The sequence below is a fragment of the Gymnodraco acuticeps genome, unplaced genomic scaffold, assembly GCF_902827175.1.
Source record: "Gymnodraco acuticeps unplaced genomic scaffold, fGymAcu1.1, whole genome shotgun sequence".
Lineage (NCBI taxonomy): Eukaryota > Metazoa > Chordata > Actinopteri > Perciformes > Bathydraconidae > Gymnodraco > Gymnodraco acuticeps.
Window position 1 is genome coordinate 63,104 of NW_022991187.1, and position 27,228 is coordinate 90,331.

The 27,228-nt window shown below is 43.4% G+C and overlaps 2 protein-coding genes and 2 pseudogenes across 2 annotated transcripts; 3 read left to right on the plus strand and 1 right to left on the minus strand.

Moving 5' to 3' along the window:
- Positions 1-3,218: 3,218 nt before the first annotated feature.
- LOC117561103 (polyubiquitin-B-like) lies at positions 3,219-4,662 on the plus strand. Its single transcript, XM_034238354.1, has 2 exons — positions 3,219-3,328; positions 3,922-4,662. The coding sequence occupies exon 2, from the start codon at positions 3,934-3,936 to the stop codon at positions 4,399-4,401; it is 468 nt and encodes a 155-aa protein (XP_034094245.1). The 5' UTR covers positions 3,219-3,328; positions 3,922-3,933; the 3' UTR covers positions 4,402-4,662.
- A 6,225-nt stretch (positions 4,663-10,887) lies between these two features.
- LOC117560986 (glutamyl-tRNA(Gln) amidotransferase subunit C, mitochondrial-like) lies at positions 10,888-12,722 on the plus strand. Its single transcript, XM_034238148.1, has 4 exons — positions 10,888-10,893; positions 11,001-11,170; positions 11,304-11,407; positions 12,451-12,722. Exons 1-4 carry the CDS (start codon positions 10,888-10,890, stop codon positions 12,567-12,569), a joined length of 399 nt encoding a protein of 132 aa, XP_034094039.1. The 3' UTR covers positions 12,570-12,722.
- A 7,166-nt stretch (positions 12,723-19,888) lies between these two features.
- Positions 19,889-21,469, plus strand: LOC117560987 (annotated as a pseudogene).
- Positions 21,470-21,776: 307 nt separating this feature from the next.
- On the minus strand, positions 21,777-26,139 carry LOC117560988 (annotated as a pseudogene).
- Between the last annotated feature and the right edge of the window lie 1,089 nt (positions 26,140-27,228).

Genomic DNA, 27,228 nt, shown 5'->3' on the forward strand with positions numbered 1-27,228 from the left:
ACACGAAGCCTGGTTAGTGTTGCCTGACTTTATAAAGTGTGTTTATAAGCACTACTGCTTGTAGTCAGGCATGACAGTCGACCCATGTTCAGGGGAGGAGGGTTTAGTTTCCTGCACGCCTCGACGTAAGCGACGTCACCTCTTAGCTCCGATGCTCTTGCCTCTAGACCGACAATTTTTTGGAGCTGGAAGTGAACCCGATTCCGGAGCTAAGAGCCGGCGCCGCTGCGGTGTGAACAGGAAAAACCGGCGCTTTTCAGGCTCCAGCTCCGAGCCGGAGCTGAAAAAGCGCTGGTGTGAAAGGGGCATAAGAGTTAAAGACATTCTTAAAATGTTGGGGAAAGAATGTGTCATGCATACATTTCTTACGCAACACACTTTTAATTGACAGCCTGTGCATATCCCTGCCGACCTGGTGGACCAACTGGAGCCACTGGCGCTGGTGGATTTCCGCTCCAAACAGGGACTGGCCTGTTTGGAGGAAGCCATCAGATTTGCAGATCAGCTTCATGCTGTTGACACTTCAGGGGTGGAACCAATGGATTCAGTTCTGGAGGACAGGTATGGTTCAACCAGTTATGAAAACAGTGTATTTGTATGTTGGCCTCCTCATCCCAGCTATATCAAATGAGCCCCAACTGTAGCACAGTTTTAAACTGAGCCTATTGCATAAATATTGTTAAGTCTCATCCATGCTCATTCAGGTCATTAAACCTTAGGGAGGATGCAGTGACAGAAGGGGACTGTGCTGAAGAACTGCTTAAGCTCTTCAAACACACTGTTGAAGAATATTTTGTGGCACCACCAGGTGAGAATAAACCTGAATACATGTATTTTTAAACATTAGAGCGGATTGTATCATTGGTTTTAAATAATTAAGAGTATATGGGAATGAAATTGAACAAGGCCCCATTGGTTGCTGATGTACTTCTGCCTCTCTACACTTGCCTGCACTATATGCTCTTCCCATACATTTGTACTACTGGCTTCTCTATGGCTGAATAACTAATCAGAGTTTAAAGAATATATTAATATGGACTGGTGCAATATCCAAATCTCAAAAGACACAATATTTTATAAGGTTAAAGGTGTGTAAAGATACCATTTTCTATCAGGCAGTGTTGTGATTCACAAACCAGATTCTAAAGACTTAAAGGTCCCATGTCATGGCCATTTATACTGATCATAATTCCATTGTTGAGGTATATTAGAATAGTTGTGCAATTTTCCAAACTCACATTGGTTTCTCATACAGCATCTCTGTATAGTATGTGTATTCACTCTCTGTCCTAAACGGCTTGTTGGACCTCCCCCCCCCCCCTCCCTCCTTGTGAGCCCACTCTGTTCTGATGAGTCTACCACCATTACAGCGGAACATCAGTGATTATGTGTTGCTATGGCGTTAGCAACCAGAAAATGACACCAGTAAGGACAAACCGATGAGAATACTGCGTGGGGTCTGGGTGCCGTGTTGGCGGGACGTTGCGCGGCTCGCTGCTGCGAGGAGCGGACAGTGTGAGCTGGGTTCGTTTCCTGCTTGCTGCATGCGGATCTACGAGACAGCGAGACATCGCAAATGGACGCGGGAGGGGGGGGGGGGGTGCTGAGGGGGCTGCAGCACCCCCATCTGCAGCAACCCCCCCCCCTCACAGTTTCGCCGCTGAGAGAGTGTGTGTGTGTGAGGAGCTCCACGGATTGGTCCATTTGGGTATGGTCACGTCACTGTACCCAGTAAGAAAAAGAGAAATCAACGAGGCGTTCTGGGGCAGCACAGACAGGTCTTTTCTGTGTTTGGACAACCTGTGTTATGAGGACATTGATAAGGAATGTTGTACAGGGCTTGTGACTTACATTGTGACAGTGATTGTCAGATGTCCTGTTTTTATTCAAGTGTTGTTTAACTTTGGTAATAAAAAACATGTTCTATCTTTTCGTTTGTTTGTTTTAGGTTTACTGTGTGTGACTAATAATAGACTGACGTGTTATTTAGATTTTAACTGATGAAAGGATTTTCACTTTCCTTTTAAAAACGATGCAGACCTGTCAACACATGATCTAATCTGTGAATCATAAACCTGCCTTAAGGCTCTGATCACCTGAGCTTTACAGGGAGGTTGTGAGGCCTTCATTTTAAGTGGTGTAAAAAAACGTTTTAGTCTGTATTATTATTTAAGATACAAACTAATTATCACAAGAGGAGGGCCAAGTAAAGACCTAATGAACAGAGCTCTCCCATGCTGAACAGTCCTCTTGCATTAGTAAAGTATAAAGTTAGAAAAACCAAAGAGATAACAGAACAAGATTGGTAGTAAAAGAGAAGAGACTATTTATTATTTCCAATTGTTAAAACAAATACACCATACAGAAAGAAAAATGTTATCAACAGTTTCCAAAAATACATCTCTGATGCAATAATTACACAAAATAATCTGCGTTAAATTTCATGCAATTTATCTTAGACAAACTTCCTACAGTTATCGCGTTCACTTTTTGGTTTAACTACAGTCTAGTCTTAGTTCAGTACTGTTATTGTTATGGTTTAAACCAGGGGTCTCCAAACTGTTTTCACGAGGGCCACATACAGAAAAATATACGAAGACCTGGGCCCCTCACTAGAGGTATATTGCCTCATAAATTCAGTTATAAGTTAGCTAAATCAATCAAATGTAGGTAAATTATGCTTGTGAGTGTTAGCAGCTCATCCCCTCAAACAGAAGCTCAGATTGCCTAATAGGGAGAAATAGGAAGGGTGTATTTCAAGCTTGTTATGTAAATAAGTCATTGGGCTTTTTTCTTATCAAATAAGATAATTTATGCTAGAAAATGTTTCCAACTTTAATTGACTGAATTTATTTGAAAAGTAGACTTATTAACACATGAATACTACTGTGTTAATAAGACCACTTGTCAATGTTACATTATACTTTTTTTATTTGCTGAGGGCCGATTCAAAATGGTCCGCGGCCCGTAGTTTGGACACCCCTGGTTTAAATTTATGAAATAACAATACTAAAGAGTCACTTTGAGTTTATCAGTTTATTCAATTACAGAAAAAACTTCAGGTCAAGGGGAAAGTCCGGGACTACGCCCTCGTGCACTTTACAATGTCCAAAACACTGCCGGTCATTTTTGGATAATAGAAACCGAAAATGATGAAGGCATGGAAGGGAAAACGAATCTTAAACCAGGGGGCGGGCTCGATCAGCTGGGCAGACTGTATATAAACAGAGGAGAGAAGAAGCCTGCGTCAGCTGCTCCGGAGAAACGATTCCTGTCAGTTTAAAGAAGAGCGACGATTTCTGGAGGATTTTTCTAAACTTATCTCAAGGTATGAAGTTTTCTTTATCAGCACTGTCATGAAATGTACCGCAACACTTTATTCTCTGGGGGGAAAACGTTTTTTTCTAGTGGACTTATTTGTATTAATGTATTCAGTGATGTAAAGTATAGAATATATTCACTGTACTTTTTTTTTTTAAATGAGACTTGTTGGGGATGTTTTGGTACTTTGTACTAATAAAGTTCAAAGGTAAATAGTGTACTTTTAATCCACTGCATTTATTTAGTTACCTTGCAGATTTGCATTAATGTTGTGAAATGGTTACCCCAAAGTATTCACTTTTATTTAATAGGCTGTACCTTTACCAGCTTTGATAACACTTTAATGTATCAATAACATATAATCAAAACATGGAACTTGTATTATTCTGAAATAGGCCAATCTGCATAATGAGTACTTTTACCTTTGATACTTTAAGTATATTTGTATGCTAATACTTTTGTACTTTTACTTGAGTAACATTTTTAATGCACAACTTTTACTTGTAAAAGAGTATTCCTCCACTCTGGTACTTCTACTTTTAATTAAGTACACACTCTTAGTATTTCTTCCACCTCTCAATGTATTTACCTTTCTTTCAGGCCACTTTCATCATGGATCTAACCATCAGTCTGATGAATGGGAGCTCCCACATCCTGAGGGTGCACCCGCATGACACAGTGGGCTCTCTGAAAATACTCATCCAGCAGAAACTAAGGATTTCATGTGAGACCCAGAAGCTGGTCTTTGAGAACGGCTGCAGCACAACTCTCAACAACGACTCTGCGACCCTCGAGTCCTACGGCCTGCGCTCCGGGGCCAAGGTGAACCTGCTGGTGACCACACCGGCCATAATCCAGGTGTTCCTCAAAAACGAGAAGGGGGTGAGCAGCACGTATGACATCAAACCGGATGAGACGGTGAGCCACTTCAAGAGCAGGGTGGAGGAGAGAGAGCGGGTCCCGGTGAGCCAGCAGAGGCTCCTCCACGAGAGCAGAGAAATGAACGAGGGGAAACTCTCCGACTACAACGTCCGAGCAAATAGCACCATCTCCCTGAACCTGCGGCTGAGAGGAGGCTGAGGACACTTTCAGTTAAAAGACATTTCTGGACATTCCTTTATTTTATCTAAAAATGAAGATCATTTAGCTTGTATTTTATTTAAATTGCACTCATTAATACATTCCTCGATTAGAAATCATTCCAAAAATAAAACTTTCTTTGTTTTGGCTTTACAAATATGTTATAAACACATCTTCATGTTATAACTTTATTATGACACTTCACATTCTGACTACATCAAATGTACACTGTTAAAAAATAATAAAGATTTTAATCTTGCATGTCTGTTCTCATTTCCTGTTCCTTACTGAATCTTCAGCTCAGGGTTGAGCTGCACTCTGTACAGACCACAACCAGAAGTAACCAGAAAGACACACTTTAGCATTGGATTAAAATTGACATTATGATCAAAATCATAATCAATGTTCACTACAGTATCATATTTCTGTAAGCAGTGCTCTGTAAAAAAAACACTTACATGTATTATGTTGTCATTACAAATGTACTAACATACCAAAGCATGTTATAAAGGCTTAAACTCATTATACAGGTTTCTTAGGTGTATCCAAATAACTGTATGTGAGAATTAGTGTCCATCTTAGAAACAGGTCAAAAGGTAGTAGAGGCAACAGCCCGATGTTAAAGCCACAGCTTCCGGTTCAGTGAGGTTAGGTCGGGAAGCTTCATTTCCTCACAGATGCAAGGTAGGCGTACCAAAATAAGGCGACCATGTTGGCAAACAGCACTCGGAACTGAAAGCAAAAACAGACACAGGAAGGGAAGGGAAGGGGGAAACCATTACAAGAGATTAATCTTTTGTTTGATGACAGGATGCCAATGAATGAAGGGCATACCTCGACAGGCACAAAGTTGATATTGACGAACTGAAAGGGAATCCACACTTTCCAGTTCATTTTCAAGGCAGTCCAGTAACTTCCTCTCATCTTGCTTTCAAAGTCTCTCCATCCTTTTGCCTGGGAAAAAGATGGGACGGTAATTTGGTTTCATTTATTTTTCATTTGTCTATGAAAACGATAAAGCATGTGTTTACTATACAATAAACATGAAGACACTGGACCAAATACTGTGGTCAAAATGTAGGTTGAAGCATTGCATGAGTGTTTTAATCATGTTAAAAGGGGCAGTTTGCCATTTGAACACATCAGATTAGTAATGGGAAAAAGAACTGCGAGCAGCAATGATCTTTTTTGCATAGCAGAGGTCTGCTCTATAGACAGACCGAAGAATGCAGTTGACAATCAGAATCAAGTATTCACAAATCTGTTCACTAATAAATATAATTTTGTCTGAGATAATGATTGTTTTGGCCATGTTTTATGAAATTTAGCAGGAGAAGAACAGGTGGGTTTAACATCAGTTCTGCAGGTTTTCAATAAAAGACGGGTTTGATCCGGATCTAGGAAGGTCATTTCAGGGGCTTCTTAAATCTCTGATTTTTAAAACTGTAAAGACCTTTAACAGGAAGTTCTATTAAACCTGTAAAATGCAAACAAATTTGAAAAGAAAAACTGTTGTGACTAACTGGGTTATTGAAAATATGCTTTCATGTTGCATGACAGGAAGTGTATCCTGAAATGTTTCTCCTTCAACCATACTAAAACCAATTGCTCCCTCTGCTGCTGCAATTGTGTATTCCCACAACTTAATGCCGGATCATCTCAAATCACTACCGAGCTCCTTTAATCTGATGGTAAGGGGGACAGTTTCTGAGATGACCTACCTCCAGGATGTTCATAACAAAGTATAACATCAGCAGAAAGCCAGGGGCAAAAACAAGCCGATCCAGTAGCAGACGTTTGACTATTGTTGTGGAAAACTTCTTTATCTATCAATAATCTGCCATGGAGATGTACTAGTAATGATCGATAAATGGTCTTTCAGCAAATCAGAGTTGTCTTTCGTTGGTTCTTTATTTGAAGCGCTTGAAAGGTACATGTCTCACAGAATACAGAGTAGTCTGCAGGTGTTAGGATCTGTCTGTGTTGTTGTTTTGTCTTGTCTTTTTCTATCTTTGGTTTCCTGTGTTATTTTGTAAAGTGTTCACCCCCGTTTCCTGCCTGTTGCTTTTTGTCTGTTTCCCTCCCTGATTACCCGATTGTGTTCACCTGGTGCCTCTGTGTTTTCTCCTCCCTCCTCACCTGTCTCGTGTTTGTTTGATTAGTCCTGGGTGTATTTAAGTTCTGGGTTTTCTGTCTCTCTTTGTCGGGTTGTCTTGTGTAATGACCAGTTCATCGGTGAGTGTTCTGTTCTGTCTTTGTGTATATCTAGCCTTGAAATAAAGGAATTATTTTTACTCTAATCTGCATTTGGGTCCTGCTTCCTGCACACCGTAACATTACAACCCGACCAAAATATGGGCCCAGCAGATCCTTTTGAGCAGGAGCTATTGGAGTTTTCCTTTGCTTTGGATGACTGCTCGTATCGATGGTTGGGAGCGTCCAGGGTTCAGCAGCGAGAGGCTGTTCTGGCAGAGGCACGCCGGATTACTATGGAGAAGCCAGGCTTGGTTAAATTCTTATCGGGCAGGATTTTGGATTTTCTCACGGTGTGTTATCCCCTGCCTGACAGCCCCAGGCCTCCCAACTCCCGTTTTGATACCACACGCATCGGTGTGGTCCATCTGGCGTCAGCCCCTGCTTCTCACCCAGTGTTTGCTACAGTCCAGGAGCCATTCGCTGGTACTCGTCTCTTTGGAGGTCCACGGAGCCTCCAAACGGCTCCTAAAGGAAGGAGTCGCAAGGCCAGGTTGGCAGCACGAGCCCAAAGGGCCAGGGTTCCAGAACCAGTTCAGCAGCCATGGTTACAGCCATAGTTCCAGACCTAGTACAGGCCCCAGCAGCCATGGTTACAGCCCCAGTACAGGCCCCAGCAGCCATGTTTCCGGCCATAGTTCCAGACCTAGTACAGGCCCCAGCAGCCATGGTCCCGGCCCCAGTCCCGGCCCCAGCAGCCATGGTCCCGGCCCCAGCAGCCATGGTTCCAGACCCAGTCCCGGCCCCAGCTGCCATAGTCCCTTCTCTAGTCCCTTCCCTAGTCCCTCCTCAGGTCACTTTCCTAGTCCCTTCTCCAGTCCCACCTCTAGTCACTTCTCTAGTCACTTCTCAAGTCCCTTCTCTAGTCCCTACTCAAGTCCTTTCTCAAGTCCCTCCTCTAGTCGCTTCCCTAGTCCCTTCTCCAGGCCCTCCTTTAGTCACCTCTCTAGTCCCCTCTCTAGTCCCTCCTCTGGTCCCTTCCCGAGCCCCTTCTCTAGTCTCTTCTCTAGTCCTTTCCCTAGTCCCTCCTCAGGTCACTTTCCTAGTCCCTTCTCTAGTCCCTTCTCTAGTCCCTACTCAATTCCTTTCTCAAGTCCTTTCTCAAGTACCTCCTCTAGTCACTTCCCTAGTTCCTTCTCAAGTCCCCCCTTTAGTCACCTCTCTAGTCCTTTCTCTAGTCCCACCTCTAGTCCCACTTCGAGTCCCCTCTCGAGTCCCATCTCGAGTCCCCTTTCGAGATACCTCTCAAGTCACCTCTCAAGCCCTCTCTCCAGTCACCTCTCGAGTCTCTTCTCGAGTCCCCTCTCAAGTCACCTCTCAAGTCCCCTCTCGAGTCACCTCTCGAGTTCCATCTCTAGTCCCTTCTCAAGTCCCTCCTCTAGTCAGTTCTCTAGTCCCCTCTCTGGTCCCTTCCCGAGTCCCTCCTATAGTCCCTTCTCTAGTCCCATCTCTAGTCCCTACTCAAGTCCCTCCTCTAGTCAATTCCCTACTCCCATCTCTAGTCCCTCCTCTAGTCACTTCTCGAGTTCCCTCCAGTCCCCTCTCCAGTTCCCTCCTCTAGTCCCTCCTCTAGTTCCTCCTCTAGTCCCTCCTTTAGTCCCTCCTCAAGTCCCCTCTCGAGTCCCCTCTCGAGTTCCCTTCTCTAGTCCCTCCTCTAGTCTCTCCTCTAGTCCCCTCTGGAGTCCCCTCTCTAGTTCCCCTCTGGAGTCCCCTCTGGAGTTCCCCCTTGGTTCCCCTCTCGAGTCTCCTCTCGAGTCCCCTCTCGAGTCACGTCTCAAGTCCCTACCCAATGTCCTGGTCCGTTGGAGGTTCCGCTGGGGGTCCTGCCAACTCCATGTCCTGTCCCGTTGGAGGCCCCGCCGTCTACTCTCCTGCCGGGGGTCCTGCCAACCTTGTGTCCTGTGCCGTTGGAGGCCCCGCCGACTACTCTCCTGCCGGGGGTCCTGCCACCCCTGTGTCCTGTCCCGTTAGAGGCCCCGCCGACTACTCTCCTGCCGGGGGTCCTGCCAACCCTTTGCCCTGTCTCGTTGGAGGTCCCGCCGTCTACTCTCCTGCCGGGGGTCCTGCCAATCCTATGTCCTGTGCCGTTGGAGGCCCCGCCGACTACTCTCCTGCCGGGGGTCCTGCTAACCCTGTGTCCTGTCCCGTTGGAGGCCCCGCCGACTACTCTCCTGCCGGGGGTCCTGCCAACCCTTTGTCCTGTGCCGTTGGAGGCCCCGCCGACTACTCTCCTGCCGGGGGTCCTGCCAACCCTTTGTCCTGTCCCCTTGGAGGTCCCGCCGTCTACTCTCCTGCCGGAGGTCCTGCCAGCTCCTTGTCCTGTCCCGTTGGGGGTCCCGCCGACTGCCCTCCTGCCGAGGGTCCTGCCAACTCCTGGTCCTCTTCCGTGGGGAATCTTGCTGACACCTGTCCCACCGGCTCCGGATCCTGTCCGGTCGACACCGGCTCCTGCCCGGCCTCCGGAGCTGTCCGGTCTTCGCCCTCGAGCCCGGCCCCCTGAGAGATACGGTCTTCGCCCTCAAGCCCGGCCCCCTGAGAGCCGCGGTCTTCACCCTCGAGCCCGGCCCCCTGAGAGCCGCAGTCTTCGCCCTCGAGCCCGGTCCACTGACTCTTCCTGCCGTTGCCTTCGCCCTCGGGCCCGGCCCCCCTGACTCTTCCTGCCGCTGCCTTCGCCCCTCCATGGTCCCCACCTTGGACTCTGTCTTGCCCCCGGGCCGTCCGCCTGAGACCCCTTCCTGGTCCTCTGCCTTGCCCCCGGGCCGTCCGCCCGAGACCCCTTCCTGGTCCTCTACCGTGCCCCTGGGCGGTCAGTTCAGTCCCGTCCTCCTGACCCCCTCCACCCACCCTGGTGGCTTAGTGATGCGTCCCTCCTCCGGACCCCCTCCATCCACCCTGCTTGAGGTTTTGGATTTTTTTTTTTTTTTGGGACGTCTGGGATCCGTCCCTTGAGGGGGGGTACTGTTAGGATCTGTCTGTGTTGTTGTTTTGTCTTGTCTTTTTCTATCTTTGGTTTCCTGTGTTATTTTGTAAAGTGTTCACCCCCGTTTCCTGCCTGTTGCTTTTTGTCTGTTTCCCTCCCTGATTACCCGATTGTGTTCACCTGGTGCCTCTGTGTTTTCTCCCCCCTCCTCACCCGTCTCGTGTTTGTTTGATTAGTCCTGGGTGTATTTAAGTTCTGGGTTTTCTGTCTCTCTTTGTCCGGTTGTCTTGTGTAATGACCAGTTCATCGGTGAGTGTTCTGTTCTGTCTTTGTGTATATCTAGCCTTGAAATAAAGGAATTATTTTTACTCTAATCTGCATTTGGGTCCTGCTTCCTGCACACCGTAACAGCAGGAGTGTGCACAATAGTCACAGAATGGCAAAGCTTATAGGGCGGGCAGACAGAGTTTTGTGTAGCTAGGCGGAACGCCTCAGCAATCTGCTTTCACACAGATGTCTCATATTGCTATTAGACACATGTGTCCTTGAGCTGTTTGAGTGTAACAGAAAACATTCTATGGAAGTTCAAACTTTGTGTGAAGAGGAGTAGTTTCAACATAGTCTGCCAAATCAGCTCTGTGGCCTTGAAGCGCTTGAGAATAATAACCCTCATAAGGGCATGCAGAGAAAACAGCACATATCAAAAAATGGTACAGTAGTGTGTAGAAGCATTTGGTTTTACCATATATAAGGTAACATAAGAAATTGCCACTACACTATGCAGAGCGGGTCTGTTGCGGGCATCCACACCTCCATCAGCTGGTAGAAGATATGGCTCACTGGACCTGTGAAAAAAAAACCTGAAATACACAGGAACATAGAGGACAGGTAATTTCCCCACAATTGGTGATGCATTTTAGCACACAATCACAAACCCTTACATGTATTTTCCTGTTATTTAGCACATCAACCCTCAATTTTGTTTCCATATAAGATCACACCCAAAGGTTGCATATCGAGCAGCTGCAGCCGAGTCGATCTCACCGGCCGGGGCTCCACTCTTGATCTTTTTTCTTGCCTCAAATCTGAGACGGAAGATGTCCTAAAGCTGAGCTCTGACATTTTACAGAGAACATAATAAATCTACAAGATAATCAGTGGATTAATTGATTATGAAAATAATATTTAGGTGTGGCTTTAGTTTTGAGGGACAACATCTCACAATATTTTCAGCATTACAAAACTTCAGAGATTACCAGAGGTGGAGTTATTGGGCATGAGTCATGGCAGTGTGTGCTGATTAGAAATGATTCATGGAGGCAATTACTTTATTCAATGGTTACTAACAGTTAAAGACATTCTTAAAATGTTGGGGAAAGAATGTGTCATGCATACATTTCTTATGCAACACACTTTTAATTGACAGCCTGTGCATATCCCTGCTGACCTGGTGGACCAACTGGAGCGACTGGCGCTGGTGGATTTCCGCTCCAAACAGGGACTGGCTTGTTTGGAGGAAGCCATCAGATTTGCAGATCAGCTTCATGCTGTTGACACTTCAGGGGTGGAACCAATGGATTCAGTTCTGGAGGACAGGTAAGGTTCAACCAGTTATGAAAACAAGTGTATTTGTATATTGGCCTCCTCATCCCAGCTATATCAAATGAGCCCCAACTGCAGCACAGTTTTAAACTGAGCCTATTGCATAAATATTGTTTCATCCATTCAGGTCATTAAACCTTAGGGAGGATGCAGTGACGGAAGGGGACTGTGCTGAAGAACTGCTTCAGCTCTCCAAACACACTGTTGAAGAATATTTTGTGGCACCACCAGGTGAGAAAAAAACTGAATACATGTATTTTATGCATTAGAGCGGATTGAATAATTGGTTTTGAAGGTCACCTATTATGCAAAATCCACTTTTTCATGTCTCTTCTACATCAACATGTGTCCCCTCTATAAAGAGATTCTAAAAGTTTCAGGAAAAAAGATTCTCTCACTTTCTGTCCATTTATATAAAATCCTCTCTGAAAATAAGCTGATCAGATTTTGGCCACTTCATGATGTCACCGAGTTATTTTGGCTTGTGTAACCATTAGCAAATAACCAACCAGGTAACCCCCCCCCCTCCCCTACCTTATCACCTGCATCTCCTCCTAGAGCACCATTGTGTTCTTTTTAACCAAATCTCTCTCAGAGGGGCGTGGGGAGTGGCTCCTTATTTTCATCTAAAGTAACAGACAGAGAATCAGCACTTTTGAAACAGGGCTGAAACAGAGGGGATTATGGGATGCTGCAATTATCTGTTTGGAGCCAAACACTTCAGAGACATGTTTTGTATATATCTGAGCCCTATATCATATGGATAAAAAACCATATAATAGGGGACCTTTAAGAAATCTTAGTTAGGTACAGATCCTCGCAAAAACAATCAGCATGATCAATTTCATATATTATTCAATGAAAATAAGATTAATGATGAAATAATCACCATTCCCTCCAACATAGTGAGATATATCACAATTGTAATGAAAGTCAAATTAAACGCATTTCAACTTTTTTCTATATTGTTCTGCTCTCGCCCTCAGTGTATAAATCTCCCTGTGTGTTCACATCTTAACGTCTATACCTGTGCTTTTATCTACAGTTTGTATGTTGCCAACTGTCTCTATTTTGTTATCCTGTATGTTATTCATTTCACACTGTTCATACTGTTAATACTAGGCATCATACCCTGAGCGTTTTGTAATCAATCCGTTTAGTTATTCTCTCTATGCTCTGTATAATAATTTAAACTGAAGGATGATGTATCGTTTTCATCCTGTTTGATTGTAACTGTAAATATCCTTAACTGACATTTATTTATTTCACCACAGGAAATATTCCTCTACCAACGAGGGAGGAAAGGGCCACCATACTGAAACACTCAGTCATGATATTCATTACAAATAGTACATTTTGGAAGTTAAATAAAAACCTTAAGGTCCTGCATTAAGATTGTGTTATTGTTATTGTTCGGTTTCATTTACACCTGCTGCAGTTTGGTTACTTCTCTTCTTAGTTTTGGTTTCATGTCAGCAACATGGTGAGTCAGCAGTGTTTGGACAACCTGTGTTATGAGGAATTCATAAGGAATGTTGTACAGGGCTGGTGACTTACATTGTGACAGTGATTGTCATGTGTCCTGTTTTTATTCAAGTGTTGTTTAACTTAGGCATTAAAATATTTTCTATCTTTTTGTTTTGTTTGTTTTAGGTTTACTGTGTGTGGCTAATAATAGACTGACATATTATGTCGATTTTATCTGATGAAAGGATTTTCCCTTTCCTTTTAAAAACTAGGCAGACCTGTCAACACATGATCTAATCTGGGAATCATCATGTGCCTTTTACGCAGCGTCCACATGGCAGCGTGCGTTGAAGCTTGCCGGCGGGCGTGTCTGAAACTCGACCAACAACCAATCACATGAATCTCCCGCCCCGGACACACAAGCATGCGGTTTGATTGGCTAGAGCATGTACTGGCATATGATTTGATTGGCTGACGCTTTCATCGAAGCTTAAAAAGTAGAACATTGCTCTACTTTTGAAGCGAGCAATGCGAAGCAAAGCGAAGCGACGGAACCACAAGGCAGTTCGGCAAAGCGTGACGTCACCCCCCATTCAAAGTGAATGGGCAGAAGCATTGAAGCTTCAACGCACGCCGCCGTGTGGACGGGCCGTTACGGCATTGTGGTTCTGTCGCTTCGCTTTGCTCGCGTTGCTCGCTTCAAAAGTAGAGCAATGTTCTACTTTTGAAGCTTCAACGGAAGCGTCAGCCAATCGAATCATATGCCAGTATAAGCTCTAGCCAATCAAACCGCGTGCTTGTGTGTCCGGGGCGGGAGATTCATGTGATTGGTTGTTGGTCGAGCTTCAACGCACGCCGCCGTGTGGACGTACCGTTAAGGCTCTGATCACCTGAGCTTTACAAGGAGGTTGTGAGGCCTTCATTTTAAGTGGTGTAACAAAAACGTCTTAGTCTGTATTATTATTTAAGATACAAACTAACTATCACAGGAGGAGGGCCAAGTAAAGACCTGAATGAACAGAGCTCTCCCTCTATGCTGAACAGTCCTCCTGCATTAATAAAGTATAAAGTTAGAAAAACCAAAGAGATAACAGAACAATGTCAAAGCGTAAGGGAGAAGGAAACCCTGAACGTGTAGTAAAAGAGAAGACACTATTTATTATTTCTAATGTTAAAACAAATACACCATACAGAAAGAAAAATGTTATCAACAGTTTCCAAAAATACCAGCAAAACTCATCTCTGATGCAATAATTACACAAAATAATCTGCTTTAATTTCATGCAATTTATCTTAGACAAACTTCCTAGAGTTATCACGTTCACTTTTTGGGTTAACTGTACAGTCTAGTCTTAGTTCGTGCTGTTATTGTTATGGTTTAAACCAGGGGAGTAGTTATACACATACCACTTTCGTCTCATTAGTATGCATAGAAAGTGACAGGTGGTGTGACAGGTCACACCTCTCCCTACTTATTAAGCCCCGCCCACTTCCGGATAAGCCCCCTTCATAAGCCCCGCCCCTTCCGCCGGAAGTTATTTTGCTCAATAGGGTAGAAAAACACAGAAGATGGTTTTAACGGAATAAAAAACAGAACATAAAGGATGGACTGATAATAGAGGTTTACATATATTTTGATTCATGCAAGTCAGTTAGCTAGCATTTGTTTTTTATTAATACGTACTTGGCTCCATTATATCCTGTGCAACACATAAACATGTTCACCTTATGTAATACATTGTAAAACAATGCATGTCATGTGTAAGAAACAGCTGTGAGCGAAACGACAGGACAGGATAATTCAAGGTTAGCAGGAAAAATATGAAACGTTTTGCACTCAAACATGATTTCTTTGATACTAAGTCGATTTTAGATTTTCTTTGCCCTCCACGTTTGATCCTTTGTCTTTACAGTGCCCTCCCTCTGTTTTAAATCCAAGAGGGATGGGGGGTTTGCTCGTTCCATGGAGCGTTACCTTGTTCCAGAGTGCCCAAGAGGGCCATATTTGTTATAGCACATTCCAGTGTGCAGGCATTTTGTGATTTTGAGGCTATTTCAGTGAAACAAGGCTGTTTTGAACATTTGACAGATTTAGGCTTAATTCTCTCAAACAACAAAGGGTACCGAAAGATACAATTTTCTTTTTAAAAAGCTGCCCACTACCATGAAAGTACTCTGTTTTATTAGATTTCGTCAAGAATTTGACTCTTAATGGCAGTTTGTGATTTTGAGACTATTTCAGTGAAGCAAGGCTGTTTTGAACATTTGACAGATTTATGCTTAAATTCTCTGAGAAAGTTACTGAAAGATACACTTTGTGTATAAAAGCTGAAAAGTAGATAATGAAGTACTTTGTATTAGTAGATTTGGTTAAGATTCTCTCTAAATTTGATTCAGGGTTTGTTTTAAATGATTTGTGTTTTGTGTGTACAGACACACAGAAAAACACTGAAAAACACAAAAAAGAAGGACTGTAATACACATGTATGAGACATGCTCCCCCCTGGCTATAATGAAGACAACAGTTTTTAAATGTAAAAAAACACTTTTTAATTTTTTCACACACAAAAATCAAATAGTTATACTGATTGCAACATCCGCAGGACCGTCTCCAGCTTAGAATTCCCCATATTACTGGAGATATCGTGATGGAGTTTTTTCACTTCAGTCAGAATATTCATGTGTATGCTGCTTTCTGCACAGAGATGCATTACATCTACAAACAGAGCATACACTGAGAGCACATGATACACTTTTGATGTTTGTTTCATTTCTGAGATAATGTTACAGAATGTTTCGGAAAATGAAGATTCCAGGACCACTTTAAATGTTTCGTTTACAATCGTTTCCCAATGACCAGGAATAGTACTGCCAGAACGAACGATAGCCAAAATGTCTTCCAGTTTACAAACTACAGCCATTCTGTTTACACAGGGGTCACTACTCGTTCTGTTTTCAATCGTCCTCATCACCACACTTATTAAAAGGGTATTGACTACATTCTGATCAATATATACAGAGCGTTTTGCATAGTAGTTTCCCATTTTTATTTTACTTTAAAGAAAAAAGTCAATGTATCGAACAAGTCCCTGGCTTCAGTCAACTGCTGGTTATTAGTCTTCTTCTTCTCCCCCCACTCGGCATGGATCTTTTCAAGTCTCTCCTTGAGGCGTCTGCAGTTTGTGATTTTGAGACTTTTTACAGACACTCTGCAGATTTATGTGTAATTCTCTCACAAAGGAAACAGTAAGTCTCTTACTTTTTTTATATGTATGACAACTTACAACTGGTAGAAAGTTAAGTACTTTTTCTGACCAGATTTTTCTTTAAGACTGTGACTCTTAACACACCAGAGAGCCAAACATACTCACCCCCTTTTCAACGCCCTCCCCCCAGCAGCTCAGGTGTGAAACCCTCATACAGAATGTCAGTCCCTGTGTAAAACTTTTTAGTGACACTCTGCAGATTTGTGTGTAATTCTCTCACAAAAGGAACTGTAAGATACACTTTTTATGTATGCAAAACCTTAAACATTTCTGAAAATAAAATACTTTTATCTGAATACATTTTCTTTAGAGGCACTTTTTGATTTTAACGCTATTTCAATGGAGATTTTGAGACTTTTTACAGACACTCTGCAGATTTATGTGTAATTCTCTCACAAAGGAAACAGTAAGTCTCTTACTTTTTTTTATATATATGACAACTTACAACTGGTAGAAAGTTAAGTACTTTTTCTGACCAGATTTTCTTAAAGACTGTGACTCTTAACACTGTTCGATGAAACACAGCAGTCTTGATAACTTGACATGACTAACATTACTTTTCTAAAATATATGTTTTTTAGAAGCGTTACTTTGATTTCAAGGCTGTGATGGCGAGAGTTTAACAGTCAATGGCATCAAGCTGGTGCTCAAGAAGGACATTGTCATCCACCTTATTGATCAAGTGCTCATGCCAGACTCAGGTTAGACGTGCACATTTTCCCCTTATTAATGATTACCCGATTTACTACATATATTGTTTTTCTGTAATCCATATTTTTAATGGTGTTTAAATTCCCTCAAGCTAAACAGGTGATGGAACTGGTTGGAAGTTCCCAGTCAACCTTTGGAGACATGGTGTCTGAGCCAGGCCTTTCTGCTTCCATGCAATCTGCCGCTGAGTACACTTTGCTTGCCCCCCTCAACACTGTCTTCAATGGTGAGTAACATACTGGTGATTCAAAAAAAGCACGCCCCTATTTAGTTGATGGCTGAAGACAAAGCCTGGGTCCATTCTCTAGACTCTATTCTAGTCACATTCTGGAATAATTGGTGATATTTAGATTTGTTTTGTATTTACCCCTCATGTGCTGAGTCATTAGTCAATATGTGTAATGTATGGAGCTTTAGGGGAAACTATACATTTATTGGCACACTGCAGAAGCTTTATGCATGTAACAGCAAGTGTCCACTCCCCCCGAGAACATTCCTGGACTTCACCCCAAAGGGAGTAGAGATGATTTGTTTTTGCATTAAGAACGACAGAGAACATTTCTCTTTTAAATGGTTTTAAATGGGTCCCAAAAAGTTTCCCAATGACCGGAATAGTACTGCCAGAACGCACGATATCCAAAAATGTCTAACTACTAATTATTGTCGTCTTCTTGAAACTGACGTGCTTAAATTCTCTGAGAAAGTTACTGAAGGATACACTTTTGTGTATAAAAGCTGAAAAGTAGATAATGAAGTAGATTTCGTTAAGAATCTTTGACAGATTTATGCTTAAATTCTCTGAGAAAGTTACTGAAAGATACACTTTTGTGTATAAAAGCTGACAAAGTAGATAATGAAGTAGACTTTGTGTCCGTGTGAAACCCCATACAGAATGTCAGTCCCTGTGTTACAACTTTTTAGTGACACTCTGCAGATTTGTGTGTAATTCTCTCACAAAAGGGAACTGTAAGATACACTTTTTTATGTATGCAAACGTCTTTCTTGAAACTGACGTGCTGACCGTTTTACAAAACAAGTATGTTTTCTGCTTTTTCATCCTCTGAATTTTCCTCCCCCGTCCCTCTTCCTTCACCCCTCACAACAACAAATCAAGGTGGATCTGTGAAATGAAACACCTCTTCCCAAAGCGTGACTTCCCTATTGAGGGCAGTAGGGTCTAAATCGATTGACCAAATATACTAACATGCAGAACGTTACGGTATGTTTTGAAAAAAGACTAACCATTTATCCAGTTCAAGCTGTCTTTAAGATGTGACATGGCGCACCTGACTATTTCCCGTAAAATCGTGACAAACTATTACTTATTCTTAAATTTGATCTCTTGCTGCATGGTTGAAAATGATAGATGAAAAATAACTTTTTTAAAAAGAGTCAAGTTTTTCATGATCAGATACAGGTCAAGAAAATGCATAGAGGAGGTATGGTGCTGGCTCATTAGCCCTCTCACTCTTCTTAGAATGATCCTGGCAATTATAGTTAATAAAAGTAAATTACACATTAGTTCACAAATCCATATACTGAAAGAGAATACCCTTAGGTATCACTATTAAAACCTAAATAAGATCTTTTGAAATAACCTCTTTTGCAAAACAAATACTTCTTTAGCAGTTTCACAAAAACTTGAAAAGAAACATCCTGAACGGAAGAGGGGGTGAGTGGTGGGGGATTGTGTGTGTTGTGTGTGTGTGTGTGTGTGTGTGTGTGTGTGTGTGTGTGTGTGTGTGTGTGTGTGTGTGTGTGTGTGTGTGTGTGTGTGTGTGTGTGTGTGTGTGTGTGTGTGTGTGTGTGTGTGTGGTGTGTGTGTGTTGTGTGTGTTCCCCCCTCCCCATCGCCCCACCATTTGCCCTGCAGAGGATGTCGGGGGTTTTATGATGCCCCCACACGTGTCTTGACTTGTCTTCAGACTGTTCACCAAACTTTTCACGGCAGAGAATAGCAGAAGAGAGAGAGAGAGAGAGAGAGTTAGTGAGATTGACAGTACTTTTAAAAATATATGGTTGTATATTTCTTGTTATTTGCAAGTATTTGTAAGTGTACAGTCAATACTGCTGTATACAGGGGCACAGGAAAGTGGTTAGGTGGCGGGACCTTGCTCTTTAGAGCTGAGACATTACTTTTAAAATATATGGTTGTATATTTCATGTTATTTGCAAGTATTTGTAAGTTGCAGTCAATACTGCTGTATACAGGCGCACAGGAAGTGACTAGGTGGCAGGGACATTGATCCTATGCATATGTGATTCATTATAAATTATTATTTTGTAAACCGTAGGGGCAGCATTTTATTTTCTCCTGGTTGTTACATTTCATGTTATTTGCCGGAAGCGGGGGCGACCGGTAGGGGCAGCATTTTTATTTTTATCATTTTCAAATTATTTTCAAATTGTATTTTGAAAACCGGCAGGGGCAGCATTTTATTTTTCTCATGGTTGTTAAATGTTCATGTTATTTTATTTTGAAAACCGGAAGCGGGGGCGACCGGTAGGGGCAGCATTTTATTTTTATCATTTTTAAAATATTTGTAAATTGTATTTGAAAACCGGAAGTGGGGGCGGGACTTCCGGCGGGAAGGGGCGGGGGCTTAGCCGGAAATGGGCAGGGCTTATCCGGAAGTGGGCGGGGGTTTAATACGTAGGGAGAGGTGTGACCTGTCACACCACCTGTCACTTTCTATGCATACTAATGAGACGAAAGTGGTATGTGTATAACTACTCAGGGGTGTCCAAACTTTTTTCACCGAGGGCCAAATACAGAAAAATATACGAAGGGCTGGGCCCAGACCTTCGTATATTTAGTATCTTGTCTAATAAATTCAGTTATAAATGAGCAAAATCAATCAAATCTAGGTCAATTATGTGTGTGAGTGTTAGCAGCTCATCCCTTCAAACAGAAGCTTCAGATTGCCTAATAAGGAGAAATAGGAAGGGTGTATTCAAGCTTGTTATGTAAATAAGTCATAGGGCTTTTTTCTTATCAAATAAGATATGTTAGAAAATGTTTGAACTTATTTGAAAAGTGGTCTTATTAACACATGCATGACTAGGTTAACACATGACTGTGTTAATAGTCATGTGTTAACACAGACTGTGTTAACACATGACTGTGTTAATAAGACCACTTGTCCATGTTCCATTATACTTTTTTAATTTGCTGAGGAACGATTCAAAATGGTCCGCGGGCCGTAGTTTGGACACCCCTAGTTTAAACCTATGAAATAACAATACTAAAGAGTCACTTTGAGTTTATCATGAGTCGTCAGTTTATTCAATTAAAGAAAAAACTTCACGTCAAGGGGAAAGTCCGGGACTACGCCCTTGTGCACTTTACAATGTCCAAAACACTGCCGGTCATTTTTGGAGATTAGAAACCGAAAATGATGAAGGCATGGAAGGGAAAACGAATCTTAAACCAGGGGGCGGGCTCGATCAGCTGGGCAGACTGTATATAAACAGAGGAGAGAAGAAGCCTGCGTCAGCTGCTCCGGAGAAACGATTCCTGTCAGTTTAAAGAAGAGCGACGATTTCTGGAGGATTTTTCTAAACTTATCTCAAGGTATGAAGTTTTCTTTATCAGCACTCATGAAATGTACCGCAACACTTTATTCTCTGGGGGGAAAAAAGGGTTTTTCTAGTGGACTTATTTGTATTAATGTATTCAGTGATGTAAAGTATAGAATATATTCACTGTACTTTTTTAATGAGGGACTTGTAGTTATTTATTTAAATGTTTTGCTACTTTGTAGCCTACTTATAAAGTTCCAAGGTAAATAGTGTACTTTTTACTCCACTGGCATTTATTTATTACATTTAGTTACCTTGCAGATTTGCATTAATGGTGTGAAATGGTTACCCCACAGTATTCACATTTATTTAATAGGCTGTACCTTTACCAGCTTTGATAACACTTTATGTATCAATAAAATAATAATGAAACATGTAACTTATATTATTCTGAAATAGGCCAATCTGGCATAATATGTACTTTTACCTTTAGTACTTTAAGTATATTTGTATGCTAATACTTTTGTACTTTTACTTGAGTAACATTTTGAATGCACAACTTTTACTTGTAAAAGAGTATTCCTACACTCTGGTACTTCTACTTTTAATTAAGTACACACTCTTAGGTATTTCTTCCACCTCTCATGTATTTACCTTTCTTTCAGGCCACTTTCACCATGGATCTACCATCAGTCTGATGAATGGGAACTCCATACCCTGAGGTGCACCCGCATGACACAGTGGGCTCTCTGAAAAAAACTCATCCAGCAGAAACTAGATATTGCATGTGAGACCCAGAAGCTGGTCTTGGTGAACGGCTCTAGCATAACTCTCAACACGACTCTGCGACCCTCGAGTCCTACGGCCTGCGCTCCGGGCCAGGCTGTCCCTGCTGGTTACCCCCGGTCACCCCGGTGACCCCGCCGGCCCCAATCCAGGTGTTCTTCCAAAAACGATCAGGGGGAAAAACCACGTATGACATCAAAACCGATGAGACGGTGAGCTTACTTCAAGAGCAGGGTGGAAGCCAGAGAGGGGGTCCCGGTGAGCCAGCAGAGGCTCATCCACGAGAGCAAAGAGATGAACGAGGGTAACTCTCCGACTACAACGTCCGAGCAAATAGCACCATCTTCCAGACCCTGCGCCTGAGAGAGGCCGAGGACACTTCCAGTTAAAAAGAAACTTCTGGACATTCCTTTATTTCGTGCTTAAAATTAAGATCATTTAGCTTATATTTTTATTTAAATTGCACTCATTAATACATTCCTCGATTAGAAATCATTCCAAAAAGAAAACTTTCTTTGGTTTGGCTTTACAAATATGTTATAAACACATCTTCATGTTATAATTTATTATGACACTTCAAATCTGACTACATCAAATGTACACTGTTAAAAAATAATAAAGATTTGAATCTTGCATGTCTGTTCTCATTTCCTGTTCTTTACTGAATCTTCAGCTCAGGGTTGAGCTGCACTCTGTACAGACCACAACCAGAAGTAACCAGAAAGACACACTTTAGCATTGGATTAAAATTGACATTATGATCAAAATCATATGTTCACAATGTTCACGACAGTATCACATTACTGTAAGGCAGTGCTCTGTAAAAAAACACTTACATGTATCTATGTTGTCATTACAAATGTACTAACATACCAAAGCATGTTATAAAGGCTTAAACTCATTATACAGGTTTCTTAGGTGTATCCAAATAACTGTATGTGAGAATTAGTGTCCATCTTAGAAACAGGTAAAAAGGTAGTAGAGGCAACAGCCCAATGTTAAAGCCACAGCTTCCGGTTCAGTGAGGTTAGGTCGGGAAGCTTCATTTCCTCACAGATGCAAGGTAGGCGTACCAAAAATAAGGCGACCATGTTGGCAAACAGCACTCGGAACTGAAAGCAAAAACAGACACAGGAAGGGAAGGGGGAAACCATTACAAGAGATTCATCTTTTGTTTGATGACAGGATGCCAATGAATGAAGGGCATACCTCAACAGGCACAAAGTTGATATTGACGAACTGAAAGGGAGTCCACACTTTCCAGTTCATTTTCAAGGCAGTCCAGTAACTTCCTCTCATCTTGCTTTCAAAGTCTCTCTATCCTTTTGCCTGGTAGAAAAGATGGGATGGTCATTTAATTTATTTTATTTTTCATCCATCTCTATGAAAACTATATAGCATACCACTACACAATCAACATGAAGACACTGGACCAAATACTGTGGTCAAAATGTAGGATGAAGCATTGCATGAGTGTTTTAATCATATGTTAAAAGGAGCAGTTTGCCATTTTAAGATATCAGGTTAGTAATGGGAAAAAGAGCTGCGTGCATAGCAATGATATTTTTTGCAAAGCAGAGGTCTGCTATATAGAAATAACAGACAGAAGAATGCAGTTGACAATCAGAATCAAGTATTCACAAATCTGTTCACTAATAAATACTATTTTATCTCAAATAATGATCTGTTTGGCCATGTTTTATCAAATTTAGCAGGAGAAGAACAGTTGTGTTTAACATCAGTTCTGCAGGTTTTCAATAAAAGACGGGTTTGATCCGGATCTAGGAAGGTCATTTCAGGGGCTTTTTTAATCTCTGATTTTTAAAACTGTAAAGACCTTTAATAGACCATTAAACCTGTAAAATGCAAACAAATTTGAAAAGAAAAACTGTTGTGACTAACTGGGTTATTGAAAATATGCTTTCATGTTGCATGACAGGAAGTGTATCCTGAAATGTTTCTCCTTATACCAAAACCAATTGCTCCCTCTGCTGCTGCAATTGTGTATTTCCCACAACTTAATGCCGGAGCATCTCAAATCACTACCGAGCTCCTTTAATCTGATGGTAAGGGGGACAGTTTCTGAGATGCCTACTCCAGGATGTTCATAACAAAGTAGAAAATCAGCAGAAAGCCAGGGGCAAAAATAAGCCGATCCAGTAGCAGACGTTTGACTATGCAGAGCGGGTCTGTTGCGGGCATCCACACCTCCATCAGCTGGTAGAAGATATGGCTCACTGGACCTGTGATAAAAAAAAACTGAAATACACGAGAACATAGAGGACAGGTAATTTCCACACAATTGGTGATGCATTTTAGCTCACAATCACAAACCATTACATGTATTTTCCTGTTATTTAGCACATCAACCCTCAATTTTGTTTCCATATAAGGTCTCACCCAAAGGTTGCATATCGAGCAGCTGCAGCCGGATCGATCTCACCGACCGGGGCTCCACTCTTGATCTTTTTCTTGCCTCCAAAATCTGAGACGGAAGATGTCCTAAAGCTGAGCTCTGACATTTTACAGAGAACATAATACATCTACAAGATAATCAGTGGATTAATTGATTATGAAAATAATATTTAGGTGTGGCTTTAGTTTTGAGGGACAAAATCTCACAATATTGTCAGCATTACAAAACTGGTGGAGTTATCGGGCTTGAGTCATGGCAGTGTGTGCTGATTAGAAAAGATTAATGATGGCAATTACTTTATTCAATGGTTACTAAGAGTTAAAGACATCGTAAAAAGATTGTGGGAAGAATGTGCCATGCATGCATACATCCCCCCCCCCCACCACCTTATCACCTGAATCTCCTCCTAGAGCACCATTGTGTTCTTTTTAACCAAATATCTAAAGTAACAGACACAGAATCAGCACTTTTGAAACAGGGCTGAAACAGAGGGGATTATGGGATGCTACAATGATCTGTTTTGTATTTCGAGCCAAACACTTCAGAGACATGTTTTGTATCTGAGACCTATAATATATTGATGAAAAAGCATATAGGGACCTTTAAGAAATCTTAGTTAGGTACAGATCCTCGCAAAAACAATCAGCATGATCAATTTAATATATTATTCAATGACAATAATATTAATGATGCAATAATGACCATTCCCTCCAACATAGTGAGATATATCACAATTGCAATGAAAGTCAAATCATACGCATTTCAACTTTTTTCTATATTGTTCTGCTCTCGCCCTCAGTGTATAAATCTCCCTGTGTGTTCACATCTTAACGTCTATACCTGTGCTTTTATCTACAGTTTGTATGTTGCCAACTGTCTCTCTTTTTTTATCCTGTATATATCTTATTCATTTCACACTGTTCATACTGTTAATACTGTAGGCATCATACCCTGAGCGTTTTGTAATCAATCCGTTTAGTTATTCTCTCTATGCTCTGTACATTCATTTAAACTAAAGGATGATGTATCGTTTTCACCCTGTTTCATTATAACTGTAAATATCCTTAACTGACATTTATTTATTTCACCACAGGAAATATTCCTCTACCAACGAGGGAGGAAAGGGCCACCATACTGAAACACTCAGTGTCACGATTATTGTGCTATGTCACGTTTTTAGTTTTGTATGTCTAGGTTTGGGTTTATTTTGCTGTTCGGTTCTCCCTGTCATGTTTTCCTCCTTGTGTATTGTCTGGTCCCTCTCTCTGTGTTTTTCCTCCCTATCGTTAGTTTCCCTGGTGTGTCTAATTGTCTGATTGTGTTCACCTGTTGCCTTTCTGTTTCTCCTCCCCTGCCCGGCTGTTTCTCGTCTCGTGATTACCCCTCCCTGTATTTAGTCTTGTCTCTTCCTTTGTTCAGTGTTGGTTCGCCTTTTGTTGGTGACTGAGTTCACCGGGGAGTGTTCTGTTTGTCCGAGTTATATTATTATCCTTGAAATAAAGGTGATATCAGTGTTATCTGCATTTGGGTCCTGCTTGCTTCACTCACCGTAACAGAACCAACCAACCAAGGATGGGCCCAGCAGATCCATTTGAGCAGGAATTATTGGATTTTTCCTTTTCTTTGGCTTACTGCTCTGATCGATGGAGGGGAGCGTCCGGGGTTCAGCAGTGAGAGGCTGCTCTGGCAGAGGCGCGCCAGAGGGCTACGGAGAAACCAGGCTTGGTGAAATTATTTCCTGGCTGGGTTTTGAATTTCCTCTCGGTGTGTGATTCCCGGCCTGCTAGCCCCAGGCATGCTAGCTCCCTGCCTCCCAATTCCCAACCTGCCACCATACGCCTCTGTGTGCTCTGGAGTCAACCCTTGCTTCTGCCCCAGTTCCTGCTCCTGTCCATGGTCCCTTCTCTAGTCCCTTCTCCAGTCCCTCCTCTAGTCCCTCCTCCAGTTTCCTCTCGAGTCACCTCTCGAGTCCCCTCTCAAGTCCCCTCTCAAGTGCCGTTGGAGGTTCCGCTGGGGGTCGCGCCAAGTCCATGTCCTGTCCCGTTGGGGGTCCCGCCGACTGCTCTTCTGCCGGGGGTCCTGCCAACCCTATGTCCCGTGCCGTTGGAGGCCCCGCCGACGATTCTTCTGCCGGGGGTCCTGCCAACCATGTGTCCTGTGCCGTTGGAGGTCCCGCCAACAACATTTCTGCTGGGGGTCCTGCCAACTCCATGTCCTGTCCCATTGGGGGTCCTGCCAACTACTCTTCTGCCGGGGGTCCTGCCAACCCTATGTCCTGTGCCGTTGGAGGTCCCGCCAACAACACTTCTGCTGGGGGTCCTGCCAACTCCATGTCCTGTCCCATTGGGGGTCCTGCCAACTACTCTTCTGCCGGGGGTCCTGCCAACCCTATGTCCTGTCTCGTTGGGGGTCCCGCCAACTACTCTTCTGCCGGGGGTCCTGCCAACCCTATGTCCTGTTCCGTTGGAGGTCCCGCTGAGAGTCCTGCCAATCCCATGTCTTGATCCGTTGGAGGTCCCGCCGCCACCTGTCTCGCCGGGGGTCCTGCCAACTCCTGGTCCTCTTCCGTGGGGGATCCTGCCGAAGCCTGTCCCACCGTCTCCGGTTCCTGCCCGGCCTCCGGAGCTGTCCCGTCAGCGCCTTCCTGCCCGTCGTCCCGAGTTGTTCCGTCGCCGCCTGCTTCGCCTTCGAGCCCGGCCCCCTGAGTGCCGCGGTCTTCGCCCTGGAGCCCGGCCCCATGAGAGGCGCGGTCTTTGCCCTCGAGCCCGGCCCCCTGAGTGCCGCGGCCTTCGCCATCTTGCTCGGCCCCCTGAGTGCCGCGGCCTTCGCCCTCTTGCTCGTCCCCCTGAGTTCGCCCGCTGTGGCCTTCGCCCCTCCATGGACTCTGCCTTGCCCCTGGGCCGTCCGCCCGAGACGCCCACCTTGGACTCTGCCTTGCCCCCGGGCCATCCGCCTGAGACCCCGACCATGGACTCTGCCTTGTCCCCGGGCCGACCGCCCGAGACCCCCACCTTGGACTCTGCCTTGTCCCCGGGCCGACCGCCCGAGACCCCCACCTTGGACTCTGCCTTGCCCCCGGGCCGTCCGCCCGAGATCCCTTCCGGGCCCTCCACTATGCTCCTGGGCTGTCAGCCCAAAACCCGTCCTCCAGACCCCCTCCACCCACCCTGCTAGAGGTTTTGGACTTTTGTGGGGGTTTTTTAGGGACGTCTGGAATCCGTCCCTTGAGGGGGGGGTTCTGTCACGATTCTTGTGTTATGTCACGTTTTTAGTTTTGTATGTTTGGATTTATTTTGCTGTTCGGTTCTCCCTGTCATGTTTTCCTCCTTGTGTATTGTCTGGTCCCTCTCTCTGTGTTTTTCCTCCTTGTCGTTAGTTTCCCTGGTGTCTAATTGTCTGATTGTGTTCACCTGTTGCCCTTCTGTTTCTCCTCCCCTGCCCGGCTGTTTCTCGTCTCGTGATTACCCCTCCCTGTATTTAGTCTTGTCTCTTCCTGTGTTCAGTGTTGGTTCGCCTTTTGTTGGTGACTGAGTTCACCGGGGAGTGTTCTGTTTGTCCGAGTTATATTATTATCCTTGAAATAAAGGTGATATCAGTGTTATCTGCATTTGGGTTCTGCTTGCTTCACTCACCGTAACACTCAGTTGTGATATTCATTACAAATAGTACATTTTGGAAGTTAAATAAAAACCTTAAGGTCCTGCATTAAGATTGTGTTATTGTTATTGTTCGGTTTCATTTACACCTGCTGCAGTTTGGTTACTTCTCTTCTTAGTTTTGGTTTCATGTCAGCAACATGGTGAGTCAGCAGTGTTTGGACAACCTGTGTTATGGGGACATTGATAAGGAATGTTGTACAGGGCTGGTGATTTACATTGTGACAGT